Source organism: Zingiber officinale, chromosome 8A, assembly GCF_018446385.1.
Source record: "Zingiber officinale cultivar Zhangliang chromosome 8A, Zo_v1.1, whole genome shotgun sequence".
NCBI lineage: Eukaryota > Viridiplantae > Streptophyta > Magnoliopsida > Zingiberales > Zingiberaceae > Zingiber > Zingiber officinale.
The window spans coordinates 127,814,182-127,836,312 of NC_056000.1; the positions used below are offsets into that span (position 1 = coordinate 127,814,182).

The following is a 22,131-nucleotide window of genomic DNA, read 5'->3' on the forward strand; positions in this document are numbered from 1 at the left end:
TCATCTCGGCACCAGTCGACTGGCAAAACCATCAATCGACAGTTGTTAAATAAGAGGAGAGAGTGTATACTAAAAGCCTAGCTTTTGGTATAAACATTTATCTAGAAATAAGAATCACATTGGTCAAATGTCTACATTTATGATAAATGTAGTTGTTCAATTCATTTATATTGTAGATAACATGGTGTGTGGTGTCACACACAGAGGATCATGTTATCAGTATCTTATAAATTATAAACAGTAGCTCACGACCATAATGGAAAGGAACAAACCATTGGAAGGTCGTAGTGTAATTAGGTATCAGTTTATCTTGACTGTATAATTACACTAGTACACTCAGAGTGTATTGAGTAGGACCATTTGAGGTCGTTTCTTTTATACTGACTTTATAAAGAAACAAAGACCTCGGTTATTATGGAAGTGTGTGCTCTTAATCCTAATATAATAACAAGCACATATATTTGATATTTATTTCTTTAATTTATCAATGGGTGAGATTTAGTTCGATAAATCAATAAGCCCGATAAGTTGGGAAATGGTATCACTTATAGTGTGTGTTGTTGATTGTAAAAGGAAACTGTGTCCTAGAGATACTAGGTTGATAATGTCCTCAAGAGGAGCTCATAAGGATTGTCATGTTAAACCCTGCAGGTGGACTTAGTCCGACATGATAATAAGATTGAGTGGTACTACTCTTGGACTAAGATATTAATTAAATGAGTTGTCAGTAACTCACTTAATTAGTGGACATTCTGTAAGACCGTTAGATTCGATAGAGGGGGGGTGAATATCGATTCGAAAATCTCGAGTTAAGACGCAGCGGAAAAGTAAAGAAGTAAAGAGATGAACACTGTTGATTTTTACTTCGTTCGGAGCCTGTGACGACTCCTACTCGAAGGCCCGTACTCCTTGAGTACTTTCGTTGGGCAATTCACTAGCAATTCGGATAATTACAATTTACGTACAAATATTGCTAATGAAAAGAAAGAAAACAAAGTTAACCGACAAACAATGAATTAAAAGGAGAGCCGGAGTGAGTCGTCAGAGCTTTGTGAACGTCGTTGGAGCGCAGAGCAGCAGAGTGATTGGACTCAGAGTTCTCAGAAGACTGATATATTGAAGCTCCTGCCTGGGGCTTCTTTTATATGCTGCTCCGGGCGCATGGATCCCTTCCGGGCGCCTGGAATGTGACGTAACACTCCCAACCAGCATGCTCCAAGTGTCAACGTCGTCCTGGGGATAAAATTTACCTCCGGGCGCCTGGACCCCTCTTCCCGGGCCCTCACTGTTCCCTACCGCAAAACAGTGTTAGTCCGAGGCAAATAAACCTGCAGCACAGTTTGTTGGCACATTTTTACAGATACGCTAAGTAAAAATTAGCATCAAGAGTATGACTTAGATTCCGTCTTTCCGGGGCCGGAATCTAGTCACGATCTCGACTTAGATATCCGAAATGGATCTAAGCGGATCGACGCCTAATGTTCCCTTCCCGGGAACGCGTCCTCATGATCACTCCCCTCCAGTGACTTACCTTACTTGCCAGACGTCCGGTCAGCCCGTCGACCGCTTGGACTTCTAACTATCCGGTCGGCCCGTCGACCTAGTGGACTTCTCGCCAGGTCAGCCCGTCGACCGCTTGGACTTCTCGCCACTATCCGGTCGACCGTCGACCTAGCTCTCCCGCACACTCGATCAAAGTGTCGGACAACACAACTAACTTAACCCATTTGTCATTTATCAAAACACAGGTTCTGTTAGTGCTACCCGCACCAACAATCTCCCTTTTGATGGAATGACAACCCTGGTTAAGTTAGTGAAAGCATATGTACGAAACAACATGCATTTGTGTGGTTTTAAAGTTAGTTTGTGTTTTCAAATTGGTTTAGCTAACTTAACCACCTAACCCTTCTCCCCCTTTGGCATTCATCAAAAAAACAAGGGTAAACAATCATAGTGTAGAGTTACTGAAAATAATAACACCTAATCTTGAAAAATAACTGAGTTTGGTTCAGGATTCAAGGACAAAAGTACAATTTTTAAATTTAAGAAAAGATCAAGTTGACTGGGGGGAGTATAAAGATTTGAAAACTTTTAAGTTTAATTTTCAAACATAAGTGTATAAGGTCAAAATTTTAAGATTAAATTTTCAAAATAAGTTTCAACTTTGAAACGCTTTTCAAACATAAGTTTTCAACACCAAATTTCCAAAACTAAGTTTGAGAAAATATATTTTTCAAAACTGATTTATTTTTCAACACTAAGTTTGTAAAGGATTCAATTTTCAAAATCAAGGAAAATGATTTTGAGAGATTTAGTTTATAAACTAATTTTTTGTAAAATTTAACCTTCAAATCAAATTGTAAAAATTAAGTAAAATCAAATTTTTAGGACTAGATTCAGAATAATTTTTCAAAGTAAAGTTAAATTAAATTTAAGTCTTTACTTTTAGTTTTCAAAGGAGTTTGGTAAAAGTAAGATCATATTTGTAGAATGTTTTTTTTTGTAAAATTTATTTTCCAAAACCAAATTTACAAAGTTTAAAAGTACTAGATTTAAAACCATGGTTTAAAATACTTGAAAAGTTCAGTTTTCAAAAGACTAGGTAAAAAGGATAAAAGTTTGTGAATTTCACAATTTCAAACAAGTTGCTTTTAACCTTTGATTTTCAAAATTAAGTTTGAAATTCAATTTGGAAAACTAAAGTAGTTTTATTTCTCCCCCTGAATTTGATACTTAACTCTAACCAGCTGTCTAACCAATTAGGTACTAACTAACTATCAGAATATAGTAGCTTTCACTTGGTTAGTCAGATAAAATTAATTATAATCAGTCAGTGTTTGACTTGACTGATGAACTTTAATCTGATTAATATCTGAATTGTATTTAAGGTCCAGACTTATGCTGATGCACTGAAATAAGCATCTTAAGTCTAGACAGTTGGCCTATGCATCTCACCCCTTTCTATGTTTGTCAAACACAAGCAAGGTAACCCTAGGGTGTTGGTGAGATGCTCAAAAACTAGTCCTATGGGTACATGCTTTCTAAGGATGTAAAACTAGTCTAAGGCCAAAACTGTTTTTGAAAGTCTAAAAATGGAAAGTTTGAAAAACAACCAAGTTTAGCCTATAAGTTGATAAAATCATTTTTGAAAGTATTTTTGAAAGATCCTAGTCTATTAAGATAGAACATATGCAATGTAAGTTTGAAGTGCCACTAGATAAATCCAAAATATTTTACAAGTAGTGTAGCTACAGAAGTAGGTCATCACTAAAGCTACTGAGATGATGAAGGGGGTGGTCCAGATCCCAAGGATCGAAGAAGTGCTATCAGCTCAGTGTGTCGGGTGTCCCCGGCAGCTCGTAACTCGGCAACCTCTCGCAGTATGTCCCGATGAAAATCGGAGTTCTCCTGCTGGAGACTCGCCATGGCTCTCTCTAGTCCGGTCATACGGTCGGCTAGAGTGCGGGGAGCGTGTCGTGGTGCTCGAGCTGGGGGTGGTGGTGGAGCCGGTGCGGCTTCCTCCGGAAATAGTGCGAGCATGAACTTGTCCATCTGCGCGTCTAGATCGGGCTGGTGCTGTGCCCCCCTCCGCCAAGACATAGTCCCGTCATCTCTATCTATGTGGATGTCGGCTAGGGAAAAGTTCCGAGAGGATATAACATCGAACTCAGTCATATGGGCAACGTCTCCTCTAGTGACATCAATGTGCAACGAGGACATATAGGCTGTCAAAATGTGACCAAATGGTATATGGACTCGACTGTCAGTCACGAATCCGGCTGAGTAAATGATGGTGGAGAAGATATGTAGGCTAATGTCAATCTCTAACCTATGAATCAGGGCATAAAGTAAGAATGAATGGAATTGGCGCATCACAGCGATGTCCCGAGTAGTCAGTGGTAAAATGCAAAGAACTACAACCCTATAAAGAGCGTAGTCCTGGACTCTAAGTTCTACTGATCTAAACTGTGTCACAGTGGGATCTCTCTCTCCCTCAAAAAAATACGAATACATCGTATCGAGAGTAATATGTGAGTAGGGATCGTCGAACGGAAGATCCCTCGGAGGATAGCACAAAAAGGAGCAAGTAGATGGACGCAACTCTAAAAACTCTCGGATAGTCGTAGGGGAAAATACGATATCAGTGCCTGCTGCCCTAGTGGTATAGGTGAAATCGTCTACTTTTACTAGGTTATTGCAAAATTCGGCACATAGACTTATGTTTATTGGACTGGTACATTCGACAAGGTTCCTTAAGTTATAGTGGCATATAACCTCTAAAGCAGAGGGACATGACCTAAGGAAGAACTCTCTATCTATGCAGGTAGTCCTAATGGCCTTATAAATGGTGGACTCAAATTTAATCCTAAGTTCGTCTGTGGGAAACCTAGGGTCTGTACTAGCATTGGAGGGTCCAACACCAGTATTTGTTCGTTTCCTACTGTATATAAAGAATATTAAAAAAAATTTAGAAGACAAAAAAAATTTTAGAGAGGGGAAGAATGTTTTACCGAGGAGCCATCGAAAAAATAATATAGATTTGACGGCCTCGGTTGAATCGCAACAGCGTCTTCACCGCAAGAAAATTTTGATTTAGAGTACTTTCGCACTGAGGTTCAAAGTGAACCTTGGCAAAAGTGAGAATGAGTGGGGCAGAGGTTGGGGGCGCCTGCTGCCCCTTATTTATAGGGGACTCCGGGCGCCCGGGGTTGCTGGGGCGGGGCGCCCGGAACCCCTTCCGGGCGCCCCCGATGAGAATACCAGGGGCGCCCGCCCCTGGTTTTTTTTTTTTTTTTTTTTAATGTTTGAAGTTAAGTTTTAAGTTTAAATTAATTTAAGTTTTAAAATTTTGAAATTAATTTAAGTTTTAAAATTAAAGTTTTGAAATTAAGTTTTAAAATTTTGAAATTAATAAATTTTTTTTTTAAGTTAAAATTTTGAAAATAATTTTTAAGTTTAAAATTTTGAAATTTTGAAATTAATTTTTAAGTTAAAATTTTGAAATTAATTTTTAAGTTAAAATTTTGAAAATAATTTTTAAGTTTAAAATTAAAATTAATTTTTAAGTTAAAATTTTGAAATTTTGAAATTAATTTTTAAGTTAAAATTTTGAAATTTTGAAATTAATTTTTAAGTTAAAATTTTGAAAATAATTTTTAAGTTTAAAATTAAAATTTTGAAATTAATTTTTAAGCCTTATTCATCTCACCCGATCTATATTATCAATCAGGGAATCCTATGATTTTGTGAGATGAAATTAGATTTTTTAATTATGGAGTTTTGGTTTAACGTGTGTTAGATTCAGATTTAGTTTTGGTTTCCACAAATAGGCATTCTTCGGATAAATTTCTAAGCTTGGTGAGTCACATGGACATCATTAGAAGTAACCAACCTTTCGAAGTTTTGCGAATAGTCCTATCCACGGAACTTAGTACTAAATCTTGGTCTAACTGGTTAGGATTCGTTTAAGGGTAGCTTCGGTCAGTTCCACTTGGCCAAATGCACCATATCGAAGCCATATCTTTCTAGACATGCGATGCCCAAGCTTCCCTAACGTACTATAATCCAAAAACTTCACCAGTACCATGAGTCAAGTTAAACTTGGTCTCTCTTTAACTAATCCTAATTACCCTGCCGGGTTAGTTGTTATGGGTTACCCTGTCGGGTAGGTTAGTTTTGGAGGTGCTGGAGCCTCCCCCTGAATTATTGGCCATTAATTTAGATTTTGGGTTTGTGTCGATTCTTTTTATAGTTATAATCAACTTGGTGATAATCTAAATTTTGTTGAGTTTTGAATTTTGATTTTAATTTAGATTTATATTTTAGTTTTTGATCTGATTTATTCAAGTTTATATAATGTATTTTATCTTTAGGTATATAGAATTGATTAAGTCCTACTTGCGTGGTTAAGCACGCTTTCGAGACCCAAGCTTGTTTAGTTGCTTTGTGTTGGGTTAATAATGATTTAAAGGTTTTGTTTGAGTTTGACTTATATCCAAGTCCGGTTTTATTATAGCATGCCTTTTGGTTATTTAGAATTAAATCTAAATTTTTAGATCTTGTTGTGAATTTTTCCAACAATTCTTTTAACTTATTAATTTCATTTTTTAATGATAAATTCTCCTCCTCAAGTGTTCGATCTTGAGTTGGATTCGAATTTTTTAATTGTTCCTTGAGGTTTTGATTTTCCTCAAGAAGCGATTTATTTTTATTTTCCAATTTAACTAATTTTTTATTTAAACACGAGATAATTCTAAAGAATTTACGATTTAAGTTTAGGTATACCTCTTCGGAACCTTCGGAAACGAGTGCGGACTCGTGGCTCGATTCGGGTTCGGACCCGTCTTCCGATTCCTCTGATTCGTCTTCCGTTTCAGCTTCGCGAGCCATCAGCGCGAGGTGACTTTGGTGCTTTTGCCTTTCTCCCTCCGATTCGTCTGAGGAGGAATCATCCCATGTTGCTTTGAGGGCTTTCTTCTTTGTTGACTTTGGTTTGTCAAGTTCCAATCTTGGGCATTCGTTCTTGTAGTGCCCCTTTTTGTTACATCCGAAACATGTGACATTTCTTGAGTCGGCTGGCGAACTGATCTTCTGAAGATCCTGTTTGCTGAAGCTTCTCTTTTTCCTGGTGAACATTTTCCTTACCAGGTTCACCAGGTGTTCTTCGTTCTCAGAGTCTTGATCGGAATCTTCTTCAGATTCGGGCTTGTTCTTCTTTTCTTTAGAGGAACCTGCAAATAAAGCTACACCTTTCTCGACCCCGGCGTTAGTTTGCTCATGAAGTTCTAATTCACAAAAGAGTTCATCCAATTTTAATTTAGATAAATTTTTTGAAATTTTGTAGGCATCTATGATTTATGCCCACAAATTGTTTCGCGGAAAAGCATTTAACGCGTACCTGATTAAGTCTCGGTTCTCCATTTGGTGGCCTATCGCGTGGAGATCGTTGAGGATATCTTTGACCCTCGCGTGGAGCTGACTTGCCGTTTCTCCTTCCTGCATTTTTATATTAAAAATTTTATTTAACAGCAAATCTCTTTTTGTTACCTTCGCGTCGCTTGTTCCTTCGTGCAGCTCGATCAGTTTATCCCAAAGCTCCTTAGCGTTTTGATGCGGTCCGACTCGATTCAGTTCTTCTCGTGTTAGTCCGCAGTGTAGAGTATTGATGGCTTTGTTTTCAATTGATGTCTTTTTCTTTATATCATTTGTCCAGTCTTCAGGGTCTACTATGTTCCCGGAGTTGTCTACTGGAATTTTGTAAGCCCTTGTGACGCTCATCCATTGGTCGTAGTCTGTCTTCATGTAGACCTCCATTCTCCTCTTCCAGTACGAAAAGTCATCCCCGTTGAATAGGGGAGGACGTACTGTGCTGAAGCCTTCTTGTTGAGACATCTTATCCTGCACACACTAAATTAACTGGAAAAAAAATCCCAAGACTTCGTCTTGGATTAGCAGTGCGGGAGAAATAGAAACTCTAAGTTGGTGTTGTACCAATTTAGATTTTAAATGCAACGAGAAAAAAATCTTCCAAAAAGATAATAATATCAGTTTGGAATTGTTAAAAAAAATGATTTCACCCCCTGTCTGATTGGTGGTTGCACCAAATCAGAGCGGTACCTGCTCTGATACCACTTGTAAGACCGTTAGATTCGATAGAGGGGGGGTGAATATCGATTCGAAAATCTCGAGTTAAGACGCAGCGGAAAAGTAAAGAAGTAAAGAGATGAACACTGTTGATTTTTACTTCGTTCGGAGCCTGTGACGACTCCTACTCGAAGGCCCGTACTCCTTGAGTACTTTCGTTGGGCAATTCACTAGCAATTCGGATAATTACAATTTACGTACAAATATTGCTAATGAAAAGAAAGAAAACAAAGCTAACCGACAAACAATGAATTAAAAGGAGAGCCGGAGTGAGTCGTCGGAGCTTTGTGAACGTCGTTGGAGCGCAGAGCCGCAGAGCAACGAGATCGCAGCCCCGACGCCTATACAGTATCTACTAGGCACGGGATCCCTTACGACGGCAAGGCGACGACTTACTCCAAACTCTTAACGAGACTCCAAGCAACGTCGTCACGGGATAAAACCAGTGCTCGGAGAAATCAAGGACCTTCAACAGGCGCCGGAGCAGGGGACGTCGAGCACACTCATTCCTTGACGGATCGGGAGGAGAAACCCTGCAGCACAGTTTGTTGGCACATTTTTACAAATACGCTAAGTAAAAATTAGCATCAAGAGTATGACTTAGATTCCGTCTTTCCGAGACCGGAATCTAGTCACGATCTCGACTTAGATATCCGAAATGGATCTAAGCCGGATCGACGCCTAATGTTCCCTTCCCGGGAACGCGTCCTCGCAGTCACTCCCCTCCAGTGACTTACCTTACTTACCTGCCAGACGTCCGGTCAGCCCGTCGACCCGTCTGGACTTCTTGCCAAGCGTCCGGTCAGCCCGTCGACCCGCTTGGACTTCTCGCCAGCTATCCGGTCAGCCCGTCGACCTAGCTGGACTTCTCGCCAAGCGTCCGGTCAGCCCGTCGACCCGCTTGGACTTCTCGCCAGCTATCCGGTCAGCCCGTCGACCTAGCTGGACTTCTCCTGCACACTCGATCAAAGTGTCAGACAACAACACAACTAACTTAACCCATTTGTCATTCATCAAAACCTGGGTTAGACCGTTAGTGCTACCCGCACCAACACATTCGATATCTTAAACACAGGGAGACTAACACACTCATAATAAGAAGGAGCCCAAAAATGTAATTTGGGATTGGTGCGGTAGTTCAATAATAATTCTCTAGTGGAATGAATTATTATTGATAAAATTAAGTTGTGTGTTCGGGGCGAACACGGGATGCTTAATTTTATCGGGAGACCAAAACCAATTCCTCCTCTCGGTCCCTATCGTAGCCTCTTATTTATAGAGTACTATACCCACCTTCATACCCATGAGAAAGGGACCGGCCAAGCTAGCTTGTGGTTCAAGCTAGGGCCGCCCAAGCCTTGGTTCATGGGTTGAACCCAAGCTTAGGTGGTCGGCCCCCATTAAATTAAAAAGAATTTTAATTTTAATTTTTATTATGTGGAAGATATAATTTATTACAGAGAATTAAAATTAAAATATCTCTCTTTAAAAAGATCTACAAAAAGATTAAAAGAAAGAGATTAGATCTCTTTCCTTATTTGTAGATTGGAAAGATATTTTATTTTTTCTCTCTGAAAAATTATTCACATGTTGAAAATTAAAATTATAGAAATTTCTTTTTATCAACCATGAAGGGATTTTAAAAGGAAATTTTATTTTTTAAAATTTCCAAAGACAAAAAAGGAAGTTTTAATTGTTGATTAAAATTATCCTATTTGCTCTACATGAGGTGGCCGGCCACATACAATTAATTAGGAAAATTTATTTAATTTTTTTTTAATTAATTGTTGTCAAGGAAAGTTAAGGAAATTTTATTATAAATAAATTTCCTTATTTTCCAAAGCCAAGGAATATAAAAGAAGGGGTAGGGGTGCCTTCATGGAGAACAACCTCTATTATTTTTCTCCCTCTTTTCCTTGGTGTGGTGGCCGACCCTTCCCTTTCTCTCTTCTCCTCTTGTTGGCCGAAACCTATCTTCTTGGTGGAGCTTTTGTTTGTGGCCGGATCAAGGAAGGAGAAGAAGGAGAGAAAGCAAGTCTCATCTCTAGCATCCCTTGGAGCATTGGTGGTGGCCGAAATTATTCATCCTTGAAGAAAATTATTGTGGTCGGCCATCCTCTTCCTTTCTTCCTCTTTTGTGGTGGCCGAAACTTATCTCTTGCTTGGAGTTTTTGTGGTGGCCGGATACTACTTGGAGAAGAAGAAGAAGAAGGAGAGAAAGCTTGTATCCCTTGGAGCTTGGTTGATGTTTTGTTCTTCGTCCTTGGTGAAGCTTTTTGTGGCCGAACCTAGCTAGGAGAAGAAGAAGGTGCTTGGTGGTTTCTCATCTCGGAAGATCGTTGCCCACACAACATCCGAGGTTAGAAGAGGAATACGGTAGAAGATCAAGAGGTTTTTCTACAAGGTATAACTAGTAATTTTTCTTTCCGCATCATACTAGTTATTTATGGAAATAATACCAAATACAAGAGGCTTACGATTCTAGAATTTCGAATATGTTTTTCGATGTTGTGTTCTTTTGTTTTTTCTTTTCCTTGTGATTTGATTGTTCTTTTCGGTTAACCTAAAGTTATTTTAGGAAATTAAATATTAGCTTTCTATAAAAGGTTTTGTCTAGTCGGTGGTGGTTGCTCCCATATCCAAGAAGGTCATGTGCCTCGCCACGTCAGTACTGGGAACCAATTATGGAAATTAATATTTAATGGAATTAATAACTTAAGGTGATTTGGGTCGAACGTGTTAAGTTCCGCAGGAGATCCAAGTCAAAACCTAAAAGAACAAATAGATTAAGTTTTGGATCAAACGTGTTAAGTTCCGCAGGCGATCCAAAATTTAATTTAAAAGAACACATGGTAGCTAGGAAAAGGTTCAGACCTTTGTACAAAATTTTTGTACAGTGGAACCTCTAGGTTTTCCGAGTAGCAACCAACAGACTGTTAGCTGTTGGCTGAGCGAACAGAATGCTTCTGTTCGCTCCGAGTCAACTGCACCAGTCGACTGGTCCATACACACTCATCCTCTCCGGAGTCACCCTTGAAGCCCTCTTCCTTTGGCCTTCGTCCCTCATATGCGCCTGAGCCCGCGACTCCTCTCCGTGCCATCCTTCACGTTGCCTTGAAGTCTGCTTCCCTCGGCTCCACTCTGTTGCTCCTCATCCGGCGGTCCCTCAGATGTCTTTCACATCATTCTTCACCGACTCAAGGATTCGAGCCCTAGGATGAGCTTCCCAAGCTTAGCTGCACCAAGCTCCTCATGCGTGTTTCACCAAGTCCTGCAAGACTCAAACACACCTATCAAACACATATGAAAGCCTAACTCTTTGACATACACATCAAAACCATGATCGTACCGATCAAATTTGGGTCGATTGCACCAACAATATTTACTGTACCAACAGATGCCTGATCCTCCGATGGGTATGGGGATGAGGATGAAAGTTAAATATATGATGGTATGAAGATGAATATGAGAATGGATTTAATAAATTGGAATGAGTACGGAGAATATGAAATCCGATCAAAATCCTACTTATTATCATCTCTAGATCTAATGATCCAATCAAGTCGACCAAAAAAATTAGGTTCGGATCAGAAGTTTTTAGATTCAGGTCAAATTTGGATTAGAGGATTTTGAGGTTAGAGATTTTCAGGTCGAATTCAAGTTGATCCAGATTGACCTGAATATAGTGTTAGTAGGTTATTTTAGGATTAAATGAAATTTTATTTTAAAAATTAAAATATTTGTATTTATATCAATATCAATGTTGGTATATAATAAAAATAAAATATTGAAATAAAAATGGAGAATTATAAAAAAAATAGTAAAATAAATCATTTTAATCACATTATTTGAATTATTTGGATAGGTTTAGGTTGATGAAATCCGAATTTAAGGATTTTAGGTTGAATTCAAATTTAAATCGAATTTAGATTAGAATTTTATATAATTTTTTTTAAAATTTAATCTGAATTCGATCTCATTTATCCAAATTGTTCCCAGGGTGTAGTGCGTAAATGGTGGGTGCATAGAATCTCTGGCATAACGGTCAGGGATCGATTCTCAAGAATTAACGATCTGAGGTTTACACTGTCATACGTCTATGACCTGTATGTTTACATGAACCTTTCTCCATATCTATAAAACCGATACTAAGAGGACCGTTACGATAACGAATCTACCTTTCAACAATAACCAACATTTATGATTCGAGCCTAAGTGGAATGAAAAATCTGGAATATCGCTCTCATGTGTATGGTGCAGTAGTTAAGGTTTAGTAGAGCTAAAGGCACGTGCTGACGTTAAATTTTGTAGAAAAACTTGAACTAGACTATCGTGAGCCGAAGTACCCATAGGCAAAAAAAATCCATGAGTTTGCTTGGATGGTCTTACAGGGCGGTGAAGACCGCGGGATCCACCTCGTGACTGATAGTTGATTGAAAACTTTTTATGGGACCGGATTTTCTATAATAAATAAATAAATAATAAAAACATGGTGGCTCGACCCACTTCTTCTCGACGCCATCCGCATCTCGTTCCAGCTTCTGTCTGTCTCCGCTTCTACCTTTTCTATTGCCGGATCGCGCTTGCCCTCGCTCTCTCCTCCAACATGTTCAAGAAGTGAGTTCGCTCTCCATACCGTACGCGTTTCAGTTTAATCTGATCTCGTCTCTCGCTATTTTTTTCTTCTTGTCCGTCGAATCGCGCATCTGAGTTTTGAATCACGCCTCCTTCATTTGTCCGTCGGAAGTGCCGATGACAGTTTTGTGGATTCCTCTTGTTCCATACGTTCCCTTATGCTTTAGGGTTTTCTCACCCACTTTTTGCCTACTGCTTAATTATTGTGCACGATTTCTGCTTACCAAATTAGATTCGTACTTTATGATGTTTATCACCATGGTGAACTTGAAATCAGTGTTTTTAGGTTCAAAGTTCAGATGCTAACTTGTATTTTTCAAGCGTTCGGGGAGCAGTTTGCTTGGCAAAATATGATATACTTCGTGGAAACTCTCTTATACTAAAGTTATGACATATGTCAGTTTTTTTTTCCCCTTTGTTCGGATTTTATCATTTTTTATGTCATTGGGTCATATGTTTTGGTTTATAATTGATTTTGCAGTTATAAAAGTTGAATCAATTAAAGTGGAAGGTCTAAGAGGTAGGGATGGATCAAAGAAAACTTTTGTTAATATAATAAAATGATGTAACTGATTTGACTTACTGGTGATAAGCCTGACATGGAGCTGATTGGATGATAATATCCATATAGATTCTAAATAGTTGGGACAAATTCACGATGCTGATATACTATAGTTCACTCTTTTAATTTAGAGGCAATTTTGATGGGCAAACTAGAGATGGATTTATTGAGATTCATTGTTTTTAGGAGATGGTGTTGGAAGTAATCCATTTTTATCTTACTATATTTGTCGAAGCAGAAGGTTGTTTCTCCTCAATAAAAAGGTGTCACATAAATAGGATTAGGAGAATGAAGTTAAGGTTAACGACCCATCTATTAGTCTCCTTTTACATAGATCAGAAGGTATGGATGAACACGTTGATTCCTTAAAAGCAGGCACTACATTATCTTCCTTCCACCTGTTTTTTTTTTTTTTTAAAAAAAAATTGGATGGAACTAAAAGGAAAATTGTTTGTTAAAGCCTACACTGCACCCCAATTTGGGCCAAAAATAAATCTTGGTTTTGGAAGAAAATTCTTCCTCTCTTATCTTTTCCAATCATTTTTTATTGAGGACCACTGAAGACCATGTGACTTCTCTATCTAGGAAAATAATAGCTCCTATCTGTTTTGGAAACTTGAGAACATAGCATCAGCGAGAAGAAAGGCAAGAAGAAGTACAAAATCACAATGGAAAAGGGAGGCGCAGCAATTCATGGTTTGTCAAGAGTTCCTACGCCCATTAGGCACTTTAGAAAGTTTCTAGAATGAATTGCACCATGGAAAAAAAGCTATCTCTTCATTATCTAATCCTCTCAGTTATGCATAAGAATATAACTTGAGTTTGTTATTCGTGTATGATCTACTAGAATATGAAAGAGAGAATTTGTCAAATTTAGTCCCCAATTCAATGTTTCTAAAAATAAAATTTAGTGTTGAATGATTAGGTTTGCTTCTAGTTTTTGTTAATGAAAAAAGTCACTTCCCCTTGCTTTTCCAACTCTTATCGAAATATTTGAGTAAAAAAATTGTGGAAAAAAGATCAAGGACTTGAATTGAACTATTCCTTAAGGAATATATCTGTAGGGGTGGTTTTTTTGGAGGCAGTGGGTTGAGTTGATCCCAGAACACCATGTTTGAGTCCATTTTTAGTGCTTTTTGAGTTGTTTTTTTAATTGTTGACTGAGTTGGCAATCATTTATTGATTATGTTGTTTTTTTCTTTTGTTAGTTGAAATTCTTGGTTGATGTTGACATCGTGGACATGCAATTTGCAGTTCTGCACCTTGTTTTGGTTGTTTAAGGTCATTAAAAAAATACACTTATAAAATTGTTTATTATTGTTAACTTTGATGGGATGAACATTTAAAGCTTAGCTATTATTCTATAGTAATTTTTCATCACTAGGAAAAGGGTTCAATCTACTCTAAATTGATAAGAATTATCTGGGAAGGAGAAAATGTAGTCAATAATGTATGAAATCGTAATAAATCAAAAACATATAATAAGGATGAATCTTTAAAAATGTCTCAGCTACTTAATCACCTAATGTTTTATCCTCACTTCCCATGGGCATGTTTTGACTTCAATTGTGAAATCTACAATAATCCAACTGCATCATTTTCTGAAGATTCTGTCCTAATTTTGCTCCACTATACTAAAACCTCTTCCCAAAAAAAACATGATTTTGGTGAATGCAAGGAATTTTCCAACAAGTTTGGATAAAAAATGTAGCATTGATGTTATGATCTTAAAAGACTATGCTTCCTTTCATTGTTCTAGCAATTAACCTGGTTACCTTAACGCCATTAACTAAATACATTATGAGTATCATAATCAAAAGAAATAGGAGAGATCTACAAATGAATTGTTTGATTCCAATGAATGGTGCATATATGAGACATGTCTTAAAGAAGAATCCAGAATCAGGTAAAAAAATAGAAGGTGATGCAAGGAATGACATTGATTGTATTTCATCTCTCTGCATGTTTCTCTCACTAAGTCTATAGTTTGATGATCACTGAATGTTTAATCTTCCTGTATCAATTTTGCTTTTTCATATAAACTTGAAAGCTTGACTATGCGAAAAGGGAATTAGATAAAAGCTTTAAAAAAATTATGGTAATTTTGAAAATATACCTTTCACTTAAAGGTTGTATTCAACAAATTCCATGTGTCATATATTTCATATTTCCTTAACTTGAAAAGCTTTATATGTACTAGTATTCCATTAGTTAGAAACATAACTAGTTACAAATTCAATTTACTTTTAAGAATATGAATTGTGAGTCCTATAGGCTTGAAATGCTAATTTTTTTCATATCACTTGAAGATTCTCTTTTGAAGATGTATCTGCACAAAACCAAGTAAAGGCATCTGTACAACGGAAGATTCGCCAAAGCATAGCTGATGAGGTCTTTTTCTTTCTATTGTGGTTAATACTAACCTATCGTTGCATCACGATAGTATGCTTTTATATCTGATATAATAACTTAACTACAGTATCCTGGTCTGGAACCTTTGTTGGACGACATGCTTCCTAAAAAGGTGCCTCTCATTGTTGCAAAATGGTTGGTACATCCTTTCTTTTGTGCATAGCTTTTAAGCTTTCACTTGGATACGATATTTAGATTTTAATCAAGTTAACTTGTAGGCTCTTTTAGATTTTCTTTTTAATGTTTTTAAACGATTCAATTGATTGGATATTCTACCCATATATCAATCATCTTGAGAAGCATGACTGTATTAAGAGAATTACATTGTTATAAGGTTAATTTTTATAATTAGATATTTCTTATAATATTACTTGATTATACTATATAATTAGTTGCATACAGGGCAAAATTTATTTTCTAGGAATCGAAAATTAGTATAATTGAAGAAAAGACTAGAGTTTTCTAGTAGATTTAACCCATGATCTAGTTTGAAGAAGGGGGAAAAGGTGTTGATGCTATGCGATATATTTTGATGTCCTTTTCAATTCCAAAGGGTTACAAGCTTGAGTTGCTAGCTGGTTCTTAAACACGTCTCTTGATGTTTTCTTGTGATGTATTTATATTTTATTACAAATTTATTATAATAATCCTCGTTCTATATTCATGGCGAGTCTCTTTTTGTCAATTTTGGTGCTTCCTCTAATAGGAACAATAACCTTGTTCCTTTTGAATGAGGGGCTATCTTTTTTTTTTTAAATAATCTTGGGCTATACTGTGATGGTTTATTTTTCTGTCATTCTTTATTCAATTTTAGTAGCTTGATAAAAAGAATTTGTTCTAGTGGGGCTTTTAGAATAAATGCATTTGGCCATTTATATTTCTACTTTACTTTTTGTTAGCATTTTGTCACTGCCTTATGCATAGCTCTCTAACTTGAAAAGTTGTATTGGGACTTGAATTTATGGACCATATAGATACTAAGAAATTATAACATGTGCCTACTATTAATGTGTTTAATTTGAGTGATGAAATCACAATAGAATTAGCTCTCTAATTAATATTTCTCCTTTATCTAGTCAAAATCATTTGAATCTTGTGGTGGTGAACAATGTGCCACTATTTTTCAACATTCGTGATGGACCTTACATGCCAACATTGAGGCTTCTTCATCAATGTAATGTATCACATCTATCATTTATTGTTTTACTATTAAGTTCAACTTTTGGATGTATAATTTAAAGATGATCTGTATATCCTATGTATGGTTACCCCTTATTCATTGAGTTAATTTGGTCTACCAAGATTCCTTAGTATCCTTTTCATTATCAAATATAATTGCATTGTCGTTCTTCTTGGTAGTATTCTTTTGTGTAATAGATATTGCTATTATGTACTCAGCTTAGACAATCTTCATAATCTAGATTGGTTTATCATAGTGTAAGATATGTAAGACCTTTAATTTGTAAATGTTTCACATAGTTAAGTCTTTTAGACACCTACTAGTCACAAACACATTTTTATATTGCATCTAGATTTTTAAACTGAAGAGGAGCTTTGACACAATGGTAAAATTGCTGTTGTGCGTCCAATATGGTCTGACCCTTCCCTGGACTTGCATTGGTGGGAGTTTCGTGTACTGGGCTGCCCTTTTATCTAAATTTTTAAACTAAATCTCAATAATTACTCCTATTATTAGTTGTTATTTATAAACAAATGCTTGTTATAACTTAAATATACCTTATATTATAAAAGTCATCTTGATTAAAGTACAATATACTTGCAGCTATTTTTTTGTATCATATCTATGAAAACTCATATGACCTTAGCAACTTAGTGCAATGCATTCTCTTCGAGGAAATGGACTTGACTTTATCAAGTCTGAAAATTCTTTTCATGTTGCATGACATCCTCAACAATATGAAACAATGAAGAATGATGGTTCTTGTGTTTTGTTTACTGAATCTCATATATTGTGGCTGCATATATTTCCCTTAATGTTCTTTATTCTCTTAACTTTACTCTTCCTCTTTCAGATCCAGATATAATGAAGAAATTTCAGGTAGACAGAGGTGCTATTAAATTTGTCCTATCAGGTGCAAACATAATGTGTCCTGGACTCACGTCCCCTGGCGGAGCTCTGGATGAAGAAGTATTGGAGGAAACTCCTGTGGTACATGTTCATTTACATATAAAAATATTTGGAAGCATAATCAAATTCTTTATTCTTGAAACATGGACAAGACACATTGACCGAGCAATAGAACTAAGGCTTAATTGTATGTGCCCCTTGGAGTTGGGGGAATTCATACCGTGCTCACTCTTCAAGCACCATGCTAGTTACTTCATCTCATAGTATCATGTGATAAATTTAAATACATTGATAAAAATTAGTTTTAGAAAAATCGTAATTACTTGCTTATTGATAAGAAAACAAATGTACTTTATTTTTTTAGCCAAGAGAGTTTAAACGTGCACAATAATTTGTTGATTTTCATAGTTTCCCTTTCAAATTTGATTTTTGCATACATAAAATGCTAAAAATTCCAATACTGTCCAAACACGGGCATATACCTAAATAAATTTCCTCTAATATCTCAAATTTTTATTATTTATTTTTTTTGAAAAGTTTAGCCATTTTGAGAATCATTTTGTTATCATCGACTCTTGAATTCATTCAACAATGATTTATATAAAAATCTGAAGATAACAATGCAAGAAAATTCATCTTGGATGAGAAATTATGCAAAAAAATTTGCATGTGAAGAGAATGAGGCATGCCAACATTTATTTTTCTGTTGAACAATGAAAATTTTATGAATAATTATTATAGAAACATAGTCAATGTCTACTTTGTGTTTGCTTTTTTATTTATTGAACATGTACTTCTATATTCTCGTGTTTGAAAGCTTTTTAGGTACTAATTATTTACTTAACTTTGGGATTAGAAACTCCATAATTTGTCCAAGACTTGCGAGCTAGCTAGGGCCATATTAAATATGAAAGCACTAGAATAATATCATGTTAGACCTATTTTTGACAACTTGTTGACACCACCTGCTCAAAAAATTGACAACAGAAAATTGACACAAGTGGTACTCATAGTGATATGTGAGAGTGTATATTTACTTAACTAACTGTTATAAAGGAATAAAAAGTTACTAGACATATGTGAGACGAATGAATAAATTATACAATCATGAATTTCATATCTATAAATTTAAAAATTTTATGAGGTTTGAATGGATGAGTTACCGTCATTTGTGAATGCATCTAACTTAACTTTGACATTGGGCATTTGCCTAAATACTATATTTTGTGGTGATTGCACCAGTCCATGCTAGTGCAAAAGATACAACATCCATCTATTTGCATACATTGATTTTTCCGTATGATCTGCCAGCATATAGATAGTAATTGACTTAATGACCCAGTCATTCCTTCATAACCTGTCACTTTGATTACTCTGGATAGGAGATGTTTAACTCAATTAGTATGAGATTTCTTAGGAAATACTAGCATTTTATCCCATTTTTCTTCAAATCTGGACTATGATTTTCACACATTTTTATATTCTAAAGATAACATTCCCCAAATTGTATTCTCATTGAAGTTACAAACATCATTTGTTATAGCCCTTCGACAGGAGGATTTGAGTCAGACATCCTCAAGCTTTCAAGTTTTAGTTCTACCATGCAACCCCTCCCCGGATTGAAGCTTCATGGACACTGGGGGAATGTGAAATCCTTGAATCTATTTCAGCAATAAATCCCATGTTTACGATACCCAACGAAGTGAAAACTTTGATTTAGTTTGAAGCTTGAAGAATTTTTTGACCTCATACACTATAGTAACTTTTTCTAAGTCTGGATAGAAAAGAAAGTACTCTTCGCCTTATATGTCATAAAATTCTTGTATTCCAGTTAACATATAAACCCATCCTTGGTCCTTGATTATGTGATGGTTACTTTTTTAACAGTTGGTCCTTGATTATGAGATGGTTACTTTTTTAACAGTTGGTTTGTTTAGTCTATTAAACATGCAAGGTTTCCAATTTTTTCATAATGCGCCTGTTATTTGTGGATAAATGTTTGCTTGAGCCTATGAAAGTATGTTGGATTTCAAATCTTTGATGTCGTTAAGTTGAACTGTTTCAAAATTTTCTTGTAGGCCATAATGGCAGAGGGAAAACAACACGCTTTGGCTATTGGATTTACAAAAATTTCAGCAAAAGATATGTGAGTTAGCGTTTTATTAATATAAAGTCCAATTAATGTTAACGTCTACATTTCAATGTGCTTACATATGGTTGGGATAGAAAATATTGATGCATTTTAGTCACCTAGCATTCAAACAATATTTGGTAAGTTCATTATGATATACAGCTAGAGTAGTCAGTACGAGTGGTTATGGTCATTCAAATCTACATCCAAGAACTTGTGTATAAGATTGTATCTGGAGTTCAATTTCCAGTAATGATTAAGAACCTTTCAGAGTACAAAGGTTAAAACCCGCCAATTTTGAAAGTATGATGCATGTTTATTCCAGCTATTTGGGTCGGCTAGATGAATCTAAGCACATATAAACTTTAGGCTAGGCTGTATGACTAGCAAAATTTCTGTTTATTAAACCAATTTTTATTAAATCTACTATAGTTCTCTATGGTCTCCATCCACTCCTTTCTATCTCTAATAAATTTAGCTCAACTATCAAATCTAATGGTTGCCTCTTAAACATTTGGTATCATCTCCATCTTCTCAATTTATCATATAGTCGAATGACACTTGATTACTCTTGGATATATGTATTTTCTTATTTTATTGTTTCTAGTAACTGTCTCCATCCATGTTAATCTCTGATCCAGAAAGTATGACACATTATTTTTTTTTCTGTATAGGTCTCTAATTACTCAAACTCTGATCCAGAAAGTATGGTGGATTGTAGTATTATAATATTCCTTTTAGCCTAAAGAGCACACTGACACTGATCACAAAATTTCAATATCTTAATTAGTTAATTTTATTTCAACCAATCTCTGTTTATTATTAAGATCTTCATCCATACAGTAAATTCATCAATTTACTAAATAGATGCAGGATATTCTCTATGGGTTTTATCATATTGATAGTTGCAGCATATGCACATTTTATCGCACATCTATCTCCATCTATATTATGCTGTATGTTGAATTATCACGCAATGAACATTTGTTTTTTATTCGGTGCAGAAAATCTATCAACAAAGGAATTGCAGTTGACAACATGCACTATCTGAATGATGGCCTTTGGAAGGTAGTTTTTTTTTTAAATGTTTCAACTTAATAGGTCGATGTTTGTTCTGCTTTACACGATATCATTCACTTTCATGAAAATTGTTCCCTATTTATTGCTTAATGGTACAAACTTCATGTACTAAGAAGCTAAACAAACGAATCGACCAAGAAATGGCGCTAATATGGACTAATGATTTTTAGTAGTTGGCGAATTGTATGTGTTTGGCACGAGAAGTTCGTTCTGTATCACAGTTAATTTGATTAAGAATCTTCATGCTTGAATTGCTTTTATTTACAGATGGAACGGTTCGAATGAACTCGCCTGTTCTCCTAGAAGCAGCTGCAGCTGCTGCTGCTGCTGCTGCTGCTGAAGAGGCCGTTGGAACGTTTATCCACCTTCGATTTGGGAGGGAATGCCCAAAGCATTCCAAACCAGTTATGCAAATGCAACATTTGTTAATTCTGTCATTGTTTACTTCAACTGACCTGTTATTACACCTTACTTTTGTACTGTTCTTAGTTGAATGTTCCATATGACAGACTCTAAAAACTGGCCCGTAGGTTAAAAAAAAGGGCCTTCTATCACTCCACCTTCTTCAGCCTGCTTGCCGACACCGTGCTCGGGCAGTGTACCTGTCGGCTAACAGCAGCCTCCGAATTCTTCCCGTTCTCAGTTCTATGCAACTCAAAACACTCCCACGCAAAGTTCGCGTGCATTTTGAGTGGATGCTCCTTTCCGTGCAAAGGAAACTCCCACGTGAAATTCACATGCTCCGGATTGCAACCAGTAGATTCTTAATTTAATGGGATGGAATAAATACTCTACTAAAACAATCGCGATCCACAGTTTTGAAGGAATTCACACTCACCATTCTCCACGCACTTTATATATTCTCTCCTAATTATGTTTTTGACTTGTTTATCAAACAAGATTTGGTTTTGGTTGAACATTATGTCTTAAACAGGTTAATTAACCAAGCTAATACTTTGATTAATTAGTTTAACTATGAATATATGTGTACATCGATAACTATGATCACCATTTAACAGATAAAGAGAGTAAAGAACGTGAATACGAGAATATATACATATGCCCAACTAATGAGATGAGATCTTCCTCAAGAAAAGGACACTGCTAGTTAGAATGGTCCAAAGAAAAAAAAAACTTTAACCAATACCTTTACAAAATGATTATACACTAATTTCATTCGAATTGAATCTCGAGTTCCAAATTATAATTTTTCTACCAAAGTAATTTGATCGAGAACTTACGGTGTGAAACTTGATCGAAACACTGATCGGAGGTCTTCGCGTGGAGTTTAGCCGGATAAATGTCGATGAGAAGGTGAATACACGGACTAAGATCTTTACTTGTGAATGAAGCCTATCACTTGACTGTATGTCGAAGAATATAAATTTTAGTTTAAAGGCTATGAATGGAAAATGTGGTAGTTTGGATGAGGAAAACGACCTTCGTCAAATCCAAAAAGAAAGTCTTTGTTTTTAAAGTTTAGATTCTGCCTTCAAATTTGACTACAAATGCCATGCAATTCCTCATATCATATCTTCATCCAACATATCAAAGCTCTGGCTATAAATACGCTTCCAA

At 36.1% G+C, this 22,131-nt stretch overlaps 1 protein-coding gene and 1 long non-coding RNA gene across 3 annotated transcripts; both read left to right on the plus strand.

Annotated features, from left to right (window-relative positions):
• The first annotated feature begins 12,132 nt into the window (after positions 1-12,132).
• On the plus strand, positions 12,133-21,107 carry LOC122010189 (malignant T-cell-amplified sequence 1-like). Of its 2 annotated transcripts, none has more exons than XM_042566629.1 (8): positions 12,133-12,261; positions 15,151-15,232; positions 15,321-15,388; positions 16,330-16,427; positions 17,287-17,423; positions 19,421-19,488; positions 20,478-20,541; positions 20,821-21,107. In XM_042566629.1, the coding sequence occupies exons 1-8, from the start codon at positions 12,134-12,136 to the stop codon at positions 20,836-20,838; spliced, it is 663 nt and encodes a 220-aa protein (XP_042422563.1). In that variant the 5' UTR covers position 12,133; the 3' UTR covers positions 20,839-21,107. The 2 variants fall into 2 exon arrangements, with proteins under 2 accessions (XP_042422563.1, XP_042422565.1); XM_042566631.1 differs by having other exon boundaries at positions 12,165-12,281.
• LOC122010190 lies at positions 12,290-13,325 on the plus strand. The gene is made up of 2 exons (XR_006119805.1): positions 12,290-12,675; positions 12,761-13,325. It is a non-coding gene; the product is annotated as an uncharacterized LOC122010190 (long non-coding RNA).
• Positions 21,108-22,131: the final 1,024 nt, after the last annotated feature.

Excerpts from the sequence above, each read along its gene's own strand:
- LOC122010189 (XM_042566629.1), top strand. The coding sequence starts at position 12,134 with ATGGTGGCTCGACCCACTTCTTCTCGACGCCATCCGCATCTCGTTCCA. Across the intron at positions 15,233-15,320 it reads GCCAAAGCATAGCTGATGAG|TATCCTGGTCTGGAACCTTT; the intron begins GTCTTTTTCTTT and ends ACTTAACTACAG. Across the intron at positions 15,389-16,329 it reads CCTCTCATTGTTGCAAAATG|TCAAAATCATTTGAATCTTG; the intron begins GTTGGTACATCC and ends TCCTTTATCTAG.